This window comes from Alligator sinensis, unplaced genomic scaffold (assembly GCF_000455745.1).
Source record: "Alligator sinensis unplaced genomic scaffold, ASM45574v1 scaffold444_1, whole genome shotgun sequence".
Taxonomy (NCBI): domain Eukaryota; kingdom Metazoa; phylum Chordata; order Crocodylia; family Alligatoridae; genus Alligator; species Alligator sinensis.
The window spans coordinates 3,264,963-3,277,728 of NW_005841886.1; the positions used below are offsets into that span (position 1 = coordinate 3,264,963).

Genomic DNA, 12,766 nt, shown 5'->3' on the forward strand with positions numbered 1-12,766 from the left:
CAGGGGTGGGCTCCCTGAAGCGCCGTGATCCGCTGGCTTTGCAAGGATTGCTCAGCGGGCCAGCATGGCGGTAGTCCCCCCCGTCCCCCAGCGGGCTTAGTTTAAAGCCCGGTGGAGCAGGTCAGCCAGTCTGGCTGAGAAGAGCCTCCTCCCTAGGGGAGTGAGGTGGAGGCCATCTCTTCCCAGCAGCTCGCTGCCTCTCTCGCCAAAGAGCGGGCTGTGGTCATGAAAGCCAAAGCCTTCCCAACGACACCAGCGCTGCAGTCTTTGGTTGACCACATAGATCTTCCTGTCCCTTCTCAGCCCGTAGCCTGAGACTGGGAGGATTGACGAGAACACCACCTGTGCCCCCAGACCCTTAAGCCCCGCTCCCAAATCCCTGTAGCACCTCATGATCTGGCTGGGAGTGCTCCGAGCACTGTCATTGGTATATTTGGGGTGACTGGTAAATGGAGTGAGGCTCCTCTAAATCAAGTGGAAATGGGGCTGCTAATTTCTTGACATGAAGTTAAAACCTACAAACTGATAAACATAAGTTATGTTACTATTCTGTTAGAGAAGGGACCTGGCAGTTCAGTAGCTGGTTACCACTGTCTTGAAGTTAAAGACCTGCAAGCCACTGTAGTATTAATGCATCCAGTAGAGTTCTGTTGCCTGATTTCACATATGTAGCTGAAGTTGTACTTAATAGTATCTTTCCCTTTTTCAGGAGGCGACGGTCAGAATGGAGGTGGGCAGCAGATCGGGCGGCTATAGTCAGTCGCTGGAACTGGCTTCAGGCTCATGTCTCGGACCTGGAGTACCGAATTCGACAGCAAACAGATATTTACAAGCAGATTAGAGCCAATAAGGTAAGGGTGGGGAGGGCTGTGACACTTGTTGTCTCCAGGGTTGTTTTCACAAGGCCAGGACTTCCATGACCTATCCTTGTATTGTATAGTTTCTGGATGTTGTGGCTTCACTTGTCTGATGCTTATCACGAGTATGTTGCACGTCGGTAGGCAGATCAAACATTAATTTGGACATGTCTGTCTGCTGGGCTGACAAGTGCCTAAAGATGGCTGTCTCTGAAAGCTTATGGTTATCATTACTGAAAAGGTTAATGCTGGGTTTTGTTGCTCTTCTGTGTTTACTGCCAATAGCTGGTTCCTTTTTCTTTTCATCATAGTTGAGCTTAACCTGATGACTTTCTTCTCCAAAGGATCATGATACCAAAATATATAGGCTTCAGAAATTGCTGGATTTTGAAAATTTGCTCCTGTGGTACATTGTGTTCAAGGGGGGAAGAGACTTAGACAAGTATATGAAAAAAGTAAGAAGCTACTCAAATAATACAATAACGATTTTTGAGGATCAAAAATAATTGTATTTATTTGGAGATGGCATAAGTTTGCCTTGTGGGTATATGTCATATTTTGACTTTTATGTAAGGTATTTGCTGGGCTATTATTTAGACTCTAGTTTTGGGTGTCAGCTCTAAGGAGGTCTAGGATAACAAAAAGTCCCTTTTCAGATAGGGAGTAGGGGGGAAACCCACACTATACTTCTAGGCTCGGCATTGCTACGCTTGCTAGCACCACGGCTGAAAGAGACTTGGGGGGTCATAATTGACCACAAGATGAACATGAGCCGCCAATGTGATGTTGCAGCTGGTATAGCAAACAAAACTCTGGCTTGCATCTATAGATGCTTTTCAAGTAAATCGCAGGATGTCATCCTCCCGCTATAGTCGGCCTTGGTGAGGCCGCAGCTGGAGTACTGCATCCGATTCTAGGCTCTGCTATTCAAGAAGAATGTTGAGAAGCTTGAGAGTCCAGAAGAGAGCCACGTGCGTGATCAGAGAGCAAGAGAATATAGGCCCTATGAAGAGAGGCTGAGCCATAGGGCTCTTCAGTCTGGAAAAGTGCAGGCTCAAGGGGGACCTGGCGGCTGCCTATAAGTAGACAAGGGGTGTTCATCAGGATCTGGGAGAACCAACGGTCGTAAACTCCTACAAGACTGTTTTAGGCTGGACATAAGAAAAAATGTCTTTACTGTCCAAGACCTGGAATAGACTCCCTCCAGATGTGGTGCAGTCATCTACTCCTGGACTTATTTGCTTGGATGCTTATCTTGCTGGAGTCCTTTGACCCTAGCTGATTTCCTGCCCCTAGGGCAGGGAGCTGGACTCAATGATCTTCGAGGTCCCTTCCAGTCCTAACATCTATAGAGATAGGGAAGCTGATCTGAATTTTTGTGGCCTCCTTTTCTGAGGTAAAACATGAAACCAGAAAATGTGCAGAAGAGCTGGAGGATTTGTCATTTCCTATCTTTTTGAGCATCTGCCTGAGAGAGCAGGATTCCTGTAGTCAAAATGGAGGTTTAGATTCATAGACATTAGGGCTGGAAGGGACCTTGCAAGATCATCAGGTCCAGCCCCAGGGGCAGGAAGTCAGCTGGGGTAAAATGATCCCAGCAAGATAAACAAATGTTTCTTGGAAGTGTCCAGAGTAGGTGCTTGCACCACCTCTGGGGGGAGTCTGTTCCAGGCCTTTGGGGTTTGGACAGTAAAGAAGTTTTTCCTTATGTCCTGCCTAAAATAGTCATCCAGGAGTTTGTGACAGTTGGACTTTGTCTTTCCTTGTGGTGCTCTGGTAAACAGGTATTCTCCCAGATCCCGATGCACACCCCTTATGTACTTATAGGCTGCCACCTAGTCACCCCTGAGCCTACCCTACTTCAGGCTGAAGAGTCCCATGGTGCTCAGCCTCTCTTCATAAGGCATGCTCTCTTGCCCTCTGATCATGCGCATGGCTCTCCTCTGGACTCTCTCAAGCTTCTCCACATCCTTTCTGAATTGTGGAGCTCAGAATTGGATGCAGTACTCCAGCTGTGGCCTCACCAAGGCTGACTACAGCGGGAGGACGACTTTGTGGGTCTTCGTTTGAGGTGCATTGGTATGTTCAAGCCAGAGTTCTGTTTGCTTTGCCGGCTGCAGTATCGCATTGGTGGCTCATGTTCATCTTCTGGTCAGTTGTGACCCCAAGTCTCTTTCGGTTGTGGCGCTAGCAAGTGTAGAACTGCCAAGCCAAGCCTGTACGTGTGATGCAGGTTTCCTCCTCCTCTCCCCCCCCCCCAAGGTGGAGCACCTTGCATTTCTCCATACTGAATGCCCCATCAGGTTTTCATTCACCCACCTTGTGACAAGGTCGACCTGGATTGCTAGGCTGTCCATAAGTGTGGTGTCATCAGTTTCCCCATAGTTTGGTGTCATCAGCGGACTTAGCCAGTCCGCTTCTGACACTAGAGTCCAGATCATTCTTAAAGACGTTAAAGAGTACAGGTCTGAGAACGGAGCCTTGGGGGCAGGGCTGTCCCTAGAGGGGGCCTAATCGGGGTGACTGCCAGCTCGGTTCAGCTCTGGCCACTTGCCGCCCCCTCCCCCCCACTTGCTGCCCCACACACCCGTAGGGATGGCTTTGCTTGGGCGACACCACTGGTCACTGTGTGCCATGTTGATTCTGTTCCATCAATGACCGCTCCTGGGTCTGACAGTTCCCCAGCCATCAGACTGTAGGGTAGTTGAAATTGCAGTTCCCCAGTTTCTCCATGAGGACATCATGGGACACTGAGTCAAAAGCTTTTTTTAAAGTCCAAATATATGATATCAGCCTCTTTGTACTGGTGATGCATCACCTGGTCATAGAAGGAAATAAGATTAGTCAGGCAAGACCTACCCACAACAGACCCATTCTGGCTGTTCCTCAGAATGTTGCCTTCTGCTAGCCTGTCAAGAATGGTTTCTTTGATAATTTTTTCCAAGATCTTTCCAGTGATTGAGGTCAAACTGATTGGCTTGTAGTTTCCCAGATCTTCCTTCTGTCCTTTCTTGAACATAGGCACCACATTGACCCTCTTCTAATCTTCATGTACTTCGTCCAAGTGCCACAAGTTCTTGAATATCCTTGCCAGTGGCCATGCTATGATATCTGCCAGTTCTTTAGCACCCTTGGGTGCAGTCTATTGGGGCCAGCTGATTGGTGGGTGTCCAGCCTCTCAAGGTGTTCCCTCACAAGATCTACACCAGTAATGGGTGTATACTTCCCCTCACCCTAGTCATTCCACATCTTACCAGGCAGGGTGGTCCTTTTGCTTTGGTCTTTCACCAGCCCAAAGTAATCATGAAGTAGATTGGCTTTTTCCTCAGTGTTGTTTGTCAGCTGCCCCATTTGGTTTAGCAGGGGTCCAATTTTTCCTTTTTTTCCTGACTTTGCACGTATCTGAAGAAGGACATTTTATTGTTCTTGATTTATGTAGCCAGTTGGAGTTCAGTTACAGTCTTGGCTTTCCTAGTTTGCTCCCTGTAGGTGCAGAATATTTCTTCTCAATGGTGTTTCCTGTGTTCCATCCTTTATAAACTTCTGTTTTTAGATGTAGGAGGTCCATGAGTTCCCTTTTGAGCCAAGGGGGTTGCTGAGCCCTTTTACTGCCTTTCTTACAGGCTGGAATAGACTTCCCTTGTGCTTCTAGGATCGCTTCCTTAAGGAGCGACCACTCATTGTAAACTCCCTTCTCTGTCAAATCATGGCCACTTAGGAGGCTTGTTGTCAAGGCCCTGACCTTATGAAAGTTGGCTTTCCTAAAGTCAAGGACTACTGCATTGGTGACTGACTTGCTAGCTTTGCAATGGATAGTGAATGTGATCAACTTGTGGTCACTGTTTCCGAGCTTCTCATCGATTCTTAGGTCGCTGGTTAGATCATCCCCTTTAGCCAGTACCAGGTCCAGCAGTGCATTGCCTCTTGTTGGCTCATAAACTTCTTGAGACAGGTAGAGCTCATCCACGCATGTGAGGAAGCTTTGTGACCAATCGGATTTGGCTGAGTGCTCTTCCCATGAGATGTCCGGGTAGTTGAAGTTTACACTTCAACTAGTACAAATATCTGTTGTGACGTAAACATAACAGGATGGTGGGAAAGCTAAGGTGTTGTCTCTTTAGATCAGTGGTCCTCAACCTTTTTTGGCTGAAGGCACCCTTCAGAAAATACCAACTCTTAGGTTTTTACCTCTGTGTTTTCTTTATTATGGGCAGATAATAGAGCAGTTCTTCTGTAGCAAAGAACTCTGACCACAGCATGTCAAAATGTTTTTGACTTTATGGATTACTACTTGAAATCTCTGGGTTTATCTCATGAATCATGTGTAGGTGTTTGCACATCTAACTGGTAATATTGCGTGACATCTTTAAAAGGATCTCATGACACCGTAGCATGGTTTGATATCCTTGTTGAGAACTGCTACTTTATAGACTTCCCTTTCCTCTGTCAATTTTTCCCTTTTCAGACTTGGAAATTAATTTTGGTATTCATGGAAAATGAAGGACTCTATTTTGGCTTCTAGTATTTGGACACATTCTCACCATTTGACTCTGCCAGGACCCTTTGATCTGTATAGTTCTGTCTGATGTTTTTCTCCAGGGCGTCCATCCAGCTCTGTCAATACTTTTCAATCCTGATCTCTAGCATTTTATGCTTTTCCTACCCAAATCACTCATCCAGCTCTAGGCTGACCTTCTGTCTTACCTCTAAGTATTCTAGTTCAGGGCATCTCTTGCGTAGAGAATAGTAGTGTCAAATGGGGTGAAATCTTTGTGAACAAGTAAGAGGGAAACCCCTCCTTGTCACCTAAATATGTTGCCTTGAACCATTGAATTGTCTTTTGGTAGCAGTATGGATCGCTGTTCCTGCCAAAATATATTTTTGCATTTGACTAGCAGCTGGTAAAATGGAGGCGGTTGGTTAGATCTGGTGACTTCATAGTATCATAGTAGGTAGGGTCGGAAGGGACCTGAGCAGATCAAGTCCAACCCCCTGCCATGTCAGGAAAGAGTATGGGGGTCAAACCAGCCCAGCAAGGTGATCATCCAGCCTCCTCTTAAAGACCCCCCAGGGTAGGAGCCAGCACCACTTCTCTTGGAAGTTAGTTCCAGATCCTAGCCACCCTGACTGTGAAGTAGCACAGTAGCACCTCCTGACATTTAGCCTGAATCTACCCTCTGCCAGCTTGTGACCGTTATTTCTTGTCACTCCTGGTACTGCTTGGGGGGAACAGGGACTCTCCCAATGCCTGCTGGTACCCCCTGCCTAGTTTGTAAATGGCCTAGCCCCACTCACCATTGGAAACCTCAATCTGTGCGCCACCCCCCCCCCCCCCTCTTTCCCCCCCGCCCCCTCCCCCCTGGAAGCCCCCCGTCTTCGCCCCCCCCCCCCCCCCCTCGTTCCCTCCTGCCCCTTCCCCCTTGCTCTCCAAGCTGCTGGGCTGCATATCAGCAGTCAGATCAGTATCGGCCAATATGGCTGGTCAATGATCAGCCATCGGTATCAGCCCAAAATATCTGTATTGGTGCACTCCTAATCTGAAATGCTGTTGAACCGTTCTAGGATGAAGTATGCCATCTCTTATCCTTTCGGCTGAGGGGTAGATTAGAGGAAAAGGGGCACTTTAGGCATACATATGAAAGGTACATATAACTATCTGAACAGGTACTAGAACTGTCTAGAATAGTGCTTTTACTAGTCCAGGTATTTATGCAGTGCAGAGACCCTGTACATGTGGCAGGCATTATATCTGAGGTGGAGTTCACACACAGCTTGACACGTTTAGAACCTCTTCTGATTGAGAGACTTTTGACACAGTCAGTTGGGTTATCTTCTGCTCCACTCTGGAAGTTTGGTGTCACCTTGTAACGTCTCTCAGACCCCATTAAAGCTCTCGATGGAAGGGTGGTGCACTTCTTGGCATGAAATCAAAGCCCAATTTTTTGGCTCTCATTGGGGCGTAAGAGTTGGTCCCTTTTGCACCACCTCAAAGGCAATCCCAGTGGGTGAAATAGTGGATCTGTTCTGCAGGCAGTCAGAATGCACTGGAGGCAGGAAAGAGGACAGACAACTTCCTTGCCCTTTCAGGAGGTAGGACAAAGGAAAGAGCCCAAGGTTGGCACTGGTGGAAATGCTAACACTTTTCCTCTTCTCTGCTAGAGGGAGGTAGCAGGTGCTTGCCAGCACATAGTTTCTGGACCTTGTCAGTATGTCTCCTCTCCATATCTCTTGTATGTACTTTCAGGTAGCAGGCTTAAGTTTTTGGGGGTAGCAGGCTTTTGGTGATATGGGTATTGAGCAAGCTGCTTAGATGATGATTTTCTCTGGTCTTATTCAAATGTTAAAAGAGGGAAATTTAATGATAGTATTGTTACTTGTTGATCTCAGTGCTTTACAGAAGAGGGGAAAAAAGAAAACCTAGTTCAACGTAAGCTAAATGCTGTACACTTGTTGATAGGGTTTTGCGTGTTGCACTTATTTGGCATATTACATTTGTTTTGCAGAATTTGAGTTGCCTATACAGGTCAATATGGCTGCTTTCAGTCATGACTATTTATAGTGTTTTTGTGACATCTTTGCTGTTTTCAGGATCACAAAGCATATGCTGCATAATGAGACTAGCCAGCTCTGAGCATTAGAGACAGCATTCATGAGCTTTTTGACTACTTCTGCCCACTGATTGCTGTGTGATCTCAGTAGATTTATTTCATATCCCACTTGTGTCCTGGTGTACACGCTTTAACCTCTGGTCTTTGGTTCCTCGGAGCTCAAGCATTTTTATTGCTGCTACTCTTGTCTGTTTCCTTCAGCTATGATCTGAGAGCTCCCATGGACACAACTGTAAGATGCCCTGGGATTTTTATCTTTATTTTACTAGATTTCCTTTTCCATCTTTTCCCATTTCCATAGAGCTGAATACCAGCATGTCTCATAGCACATTTCTGTATAAAACTGACAAGCTTTTTTTAAGTTTTAAGACTTAAAATTCACAAGACGCTTTATCACTTTTAAATATAAAATGTAAAAGTGTGGTTTGCTGCTGCAAACAGTTCATTAATGTTTAGAGACTACAAAATATTGGCAAGAATTTATCTGACTGGTTGCTTGAAGTTTTAAGGTGGTAGGAATAGAATCATTCAGTGGACTGAAGGGATCAGAATAAGGTTCTTCTTTAAATAAAAATTAAACTTTCTGTCAAGTGAAATCATAAACCTGCCATGAAACTTTGCTGTCTCAAAACATGCAGAAAACTTGTAGTTTTATATTCTTAAGTGAACTATGCCACCAAATGAAAACCGTTTAAATGATCCTGCATGTGAAGTAGTTTCATAGTTGGTAGGGTTGGAAGGGACCTGAGCAGATCATCAAGTCCGAACCCCTGCCATGGCAGGAAAGAGTACTGGGGTCAAACAACCCTGACAAGGTGTTCATCCAGCCTCCTCTTAAAGACCCCCAGGGTATAGGAGCCAGCACCACTTCTCTTGGAAGTTGGTTCCAGATCCTAGCTGCCATGACAGTGAAGTAGCGCCTCCTGATGTCTAGCCTGAATCTACCCTCTGCCAGCTTGTGACCATTATTTCTTGTTACTCCTCACTCCTGGTAGTGCTCAGGGGAACAGGGACTCTCCCAATGCCTGCTGGTCAATGTTGTTGTCGTTGTGTTGTTGAATGCAGAATGATTTTAAAGTCTGTTCTAAATTTTCAAGTGGCTCAAATATATTGTCTCATTCAGGACCAGTCTGTGTTCATCTTTGGCACGCAGAGTCAAGGAAGGCTGGTCTGCATTACAAGAAATCTCAAAACCCAAGCCTGACTTAATTGCAAATGTTTATACCACATCTATGATGGACACAACAAGCAAACTAAAGTAGATTATTAAATCCTTCACCAGGGATTAATTGCTTTATGTTTAAACCCACCAATATTAGGGTGCTGAAATGAAGGGGAGTGGAGGGGGGAAAGGAAAGAGTTCAAATGAACTTGAGAAAACAAAAAAATCACCGTTCTTACTAACATGAGGTGGTAAGAGAAATATTTAGATTAGGGTGCCCAACCTCTGGCCCATGTGCCAGATGTGGCCTGTGGAGCCATTGCATGTGGCTTGTGGGGCTTCCCATGGTTGGGGGAGCAGTGGCACTTAATACAGACACCTGGGCCCCTAGCAAATTTTCAAACCCCAAGCCCTGCACTGCTGATTGCAGCTGAGCCATGCTCCCTCCCCAGCGTCTAGATTTGGGCCAGGCCATTCCTCCCCCATTCCATGGGGTTGGGTTGGGGTCAGGCCACACACCCTTCCCCCATGGGGCCAAGTCACGCCCCTTCTTCCCCCCTGGGGTCAGATTGGGCCCAGTCCGTGCCCTTTACTCTGCCCCCTAGCCATGAGACCAAGTCACTCCATTTTTCCCCTTCAGGGCCAAAACATGCCCCCTTTACCCTGTGGAGCTGGGTTGCAGTTGAGCTGCCTTCCCACCCTCATTTGTGTCCAGATGGTATCCACTGTACTGGCCCCTGTTCCTGGATCAGGACCACGGGTGTGATCTGATCCATGGACAGACAGGGCACTGCCCATGAGGCCTGCCTGCTAGGGAAAAAGGTTGAGCACCACTGATGTAGGTGAGGGCAACCAGTGTCTCAGCGAATATTTTGTTAAAATGAATGATTCAGTGTCCAAAAAGAGAATCCTGCAACATTTATTTCTAAGTTAAGGAGTCCACCTGAGAATGAGGTCTCTTGCTCTGATAACAAAGGAACTTCTCAAGTGAAAGCATTTTAAATTAATGTATGCATGTTTTGCTACTATAAGCAGTTCCTTTAAACAACACAGGGATTCTGCAAACACCATCAGGTCCTGTATATCTGTTTGGAAAAATGCAAACTTGATACCCCAGTAATGCATGGTGAAGACCACCACTTGGAGCCAACTACCATAAGCATGTTGAAATTTTTACTGAGCACAAGAATAACTTTGAATTCATAGCTTTGCATTTTGCACAGTGAGGAATTCCAGTAAGAGATTTAAGATTACAAAAGTAATTAAGGAGGTTTTGGAGGGATTTGATAGATTACATTCAGCTGCTACCACTTTTTTGTGGTCCCTGTGGAAATCCGATTTGACCTGGAATTGTGTAAGGACAGTATTGAAGAGTGATTCTGAGAAGCTCTTACTACTTGAAAATAACATTGTCTGGGTAGATTGATCATTAATTGGGCCTAGAAGAAAAGAAGACTAAAACATGGCTGCTCAAAGAAGTCCCAAGTTCCTTCTTTTTCTTACTGCATTTAAAATTGAAACTCTAGACTTTTTTCACAGATATATATTTTGAATAAGAGTGCATTGTCCTCTTCCATCACAGTAGTATGCAACTGGAAGACATGACAGTGCAGTTCAGATGATCAGTATTTAAATCTGCATTGCTGCTTTAGCCAATTCAACATTTGGTTGTTTTTTCAGCACATTTGTATTGATTTTCTAGGAATATTTTGGTAGGCCAGTGTTTTTTAAACTTGTTAGATTTGAGTTACCCCTTAAAGTTTCAGTTCTTGGTTTTCACTTGTTGTTTTGACTGGACAAACAGTGGAGCAATTCTTCAGTTGCAAAGATCTCAGAAAGATCACAGCAGATCAGTGTTTTTGATGCTGTGGATTCTTATTTAAAATCTCTGGTTTTATCTTGTGAATCGTATTTGCATACCTGTTCTTTACGTCATCTCTGTTCTTTGGTTTCCATATTTGAGTTTATTTCTTCGGAAAGGAGGTATGCTGATTTTAAATATGAATTGGTGCCTACTTTTGTGGACTTGGATCCAAATTCATGCTCATTCTAGACAGATGACATACTGTATCTGTTCTCTCTCGTTCTCCTCCCCACCCCGATCTTCTTTGTATACATGCTGTGGGTATAACAGTTCTGCCCCTCTTTGAAACTTCTAATTTGAAGAAACCTACCTTGTGCATAGGGCTAATAATAGTTACTAGGAGGAACTTCTAGTTAGAAAAAGTAATTAATAGTTTTTCACCTAAGTATTTTCTGCTGAAAGGTGGATTGTACTTAGACAATTTCTTTGAATGTGAATACGTTATAGAGTAGACCCTGTGCAAGGAACTCAGTCTGAGGCTCTGGACCTTTCTTGGTACATTTCTGCATGCTGCTGCCACCCCTCTACCCATTTTTCTCTTAGAAGATCATTTATATAGGGCTATGACACCAGGCTTCTCAGAGGTGTATGGTTGGTTTCCAGTTAATTCCTTAATGAAATAACTTCTTCGCTGTACGGGTTTTATCATCTGACTTGTTCGGGAGTATTGGGTTAGGCAGGAATATTCAAGCTTCTTGTCCTGTATAAGTGCTTAGCATGTTTGTGGGCACTGCTTAAAAAGTTACTATATCCCTGCCAGCGTTCATATAAGTCTTCTTTCTCCTTTTACAGGGCAGTTGAACTGTAATGGCAGGGATTAGAAAGCCTGACTAATTTTACTATGAAGATTAAATCATTAAGGTTTAAAAGTCTTAAGTATCTGTCTGTCCTAACAAAAACAAAACAAAAGAAGTCTTCTCCCTGCCCCTCCCTCCTTCCCCCCCCCAGTTAACAAAAAAACAACCCCAGCAACCATTCAAAGAAAGAATCCCATCTTGATTATGGAACTCATACAGGTTTACAGTGAAAGACAAGCAGTGAATTCCCAAAGGCTAATTCAGGGTATTGTCCCTAGAGAAAGAATGAATTGGATGACAATAGCAATGCAGCTCCTATGTGAAAGCATGAAAAAACAGGAGGCTTTCAAAGTTACAAAGGAAGGGTGTTTTTAAGCATCACACTTATTTTAAAATGGAATATTTCCTCCTCTCCCCTGCATCCCACATGGTGAGCTGCATTTGTGGAGCTTTTCCATACGTCATCAAATTAGAGCTCCTGTGGTGAAGTATCAATAAAGTGGCAGATCCCCCTGGGTTGGGGGGGTGCATTATAATTTGAGCGCTATAAAATATCTAAGATGTTGGAGCCAGTTACTGTAGCTTTCCTTGTACTTGCAGAACAATTCTGTGTATCCTCTTGCTGCTGCTTCCTTTTTGGTGACTCATGATGCACTGAAGATGAAACCCCTCTGTAACCTTGCCTTTTTCCTTACCTTGAATTCTTCCCCACTCTTATCTGAGCAAAATAAAACACCGTTCTTTCCAGGAGTGTTCCTATGATTTTCCAACTCGGCTTTCACATTAACTAGTCTTCCTCCTATTCCAGGTTCATGTCAAGAAAAATAAAAAGCACACTGATATCTGAATATGACCTACCTCTTCACTCCCTGAGAATCAGCCTCAGATGATGAGTTGCTTGGGTTCAGAGATGTTGGAAAAGGAAGCTAAAACACTGTTTAATAAGTTATAAGATTCCAGCACCATTCTTGTGGTGCAGCCCACTGTAGCCCTCCCGAGCCTCCCCTTTCTCTGCCCAGTACTTCAGAAACCAGTCAGTTGACATCTACCCTGGAAACTAGCTTAGTTGTCTTCAGAGCAGTACAGAAAGATTGAGATTGTATAAGACCAGCACACTTCTGTCTTCTTCCATGTTTCCATCGCTTCCTAGAAACCTCACTGGACCTATTGTGACTAGAGGTACACTGATGCATCAATCAGATACTGGATCAGCACCAACATAAAGAAAATTGCCTACATCAGAAATCAGCCTGATGTGGTTGATGTGGCCGATAAATGCCTGTGTGCGCGCGCAGCTGGTAACTCTGCTGGCAGGCTGCAGCTGTGGGCTGGGGCTGGGGCAGTGCCAGGCTCTTCTTGGTGAGGGCTGGGTCGCACTGTGCTCAGGACAGGAGGCGGTGGCACTGGGAGAGGGGGCTATGGGGGGCTAGGCTACAGCAAAATTTGGGATGGCTACAGGCCCTCTGCCGCAGTGCTGC

The 12,766-nt window shown here is 45.2% G+C and overlaps 1 protein-coding gene across 5 annotated transcripts in view; it reads left to right on the forward strand.

Moving 5' to 3' along the window:
* The window catches only part of KANSL1 (KAT8 regulatory NSL complex subunit 1), a 168,096-nt gene that overhangs the window by 119,308 nt on the left and 36,022 nt on the right, over positions 1 to 12,766 (forward strand). For all 5 annotated transcript variants that reach the window (XM_025196881.1, XM_025196883.1, XM_025196882.1 and 2 more), the window contains one exon: positions 710 to 851. In XM_025196881.1, coding sequence (XP_025052666.1) covers positions 710 to 851 — 142 coding nt within the window. The remainder of the gene's footprint in view (positions 1 to 709; positions 852 to 12,766) is intronic.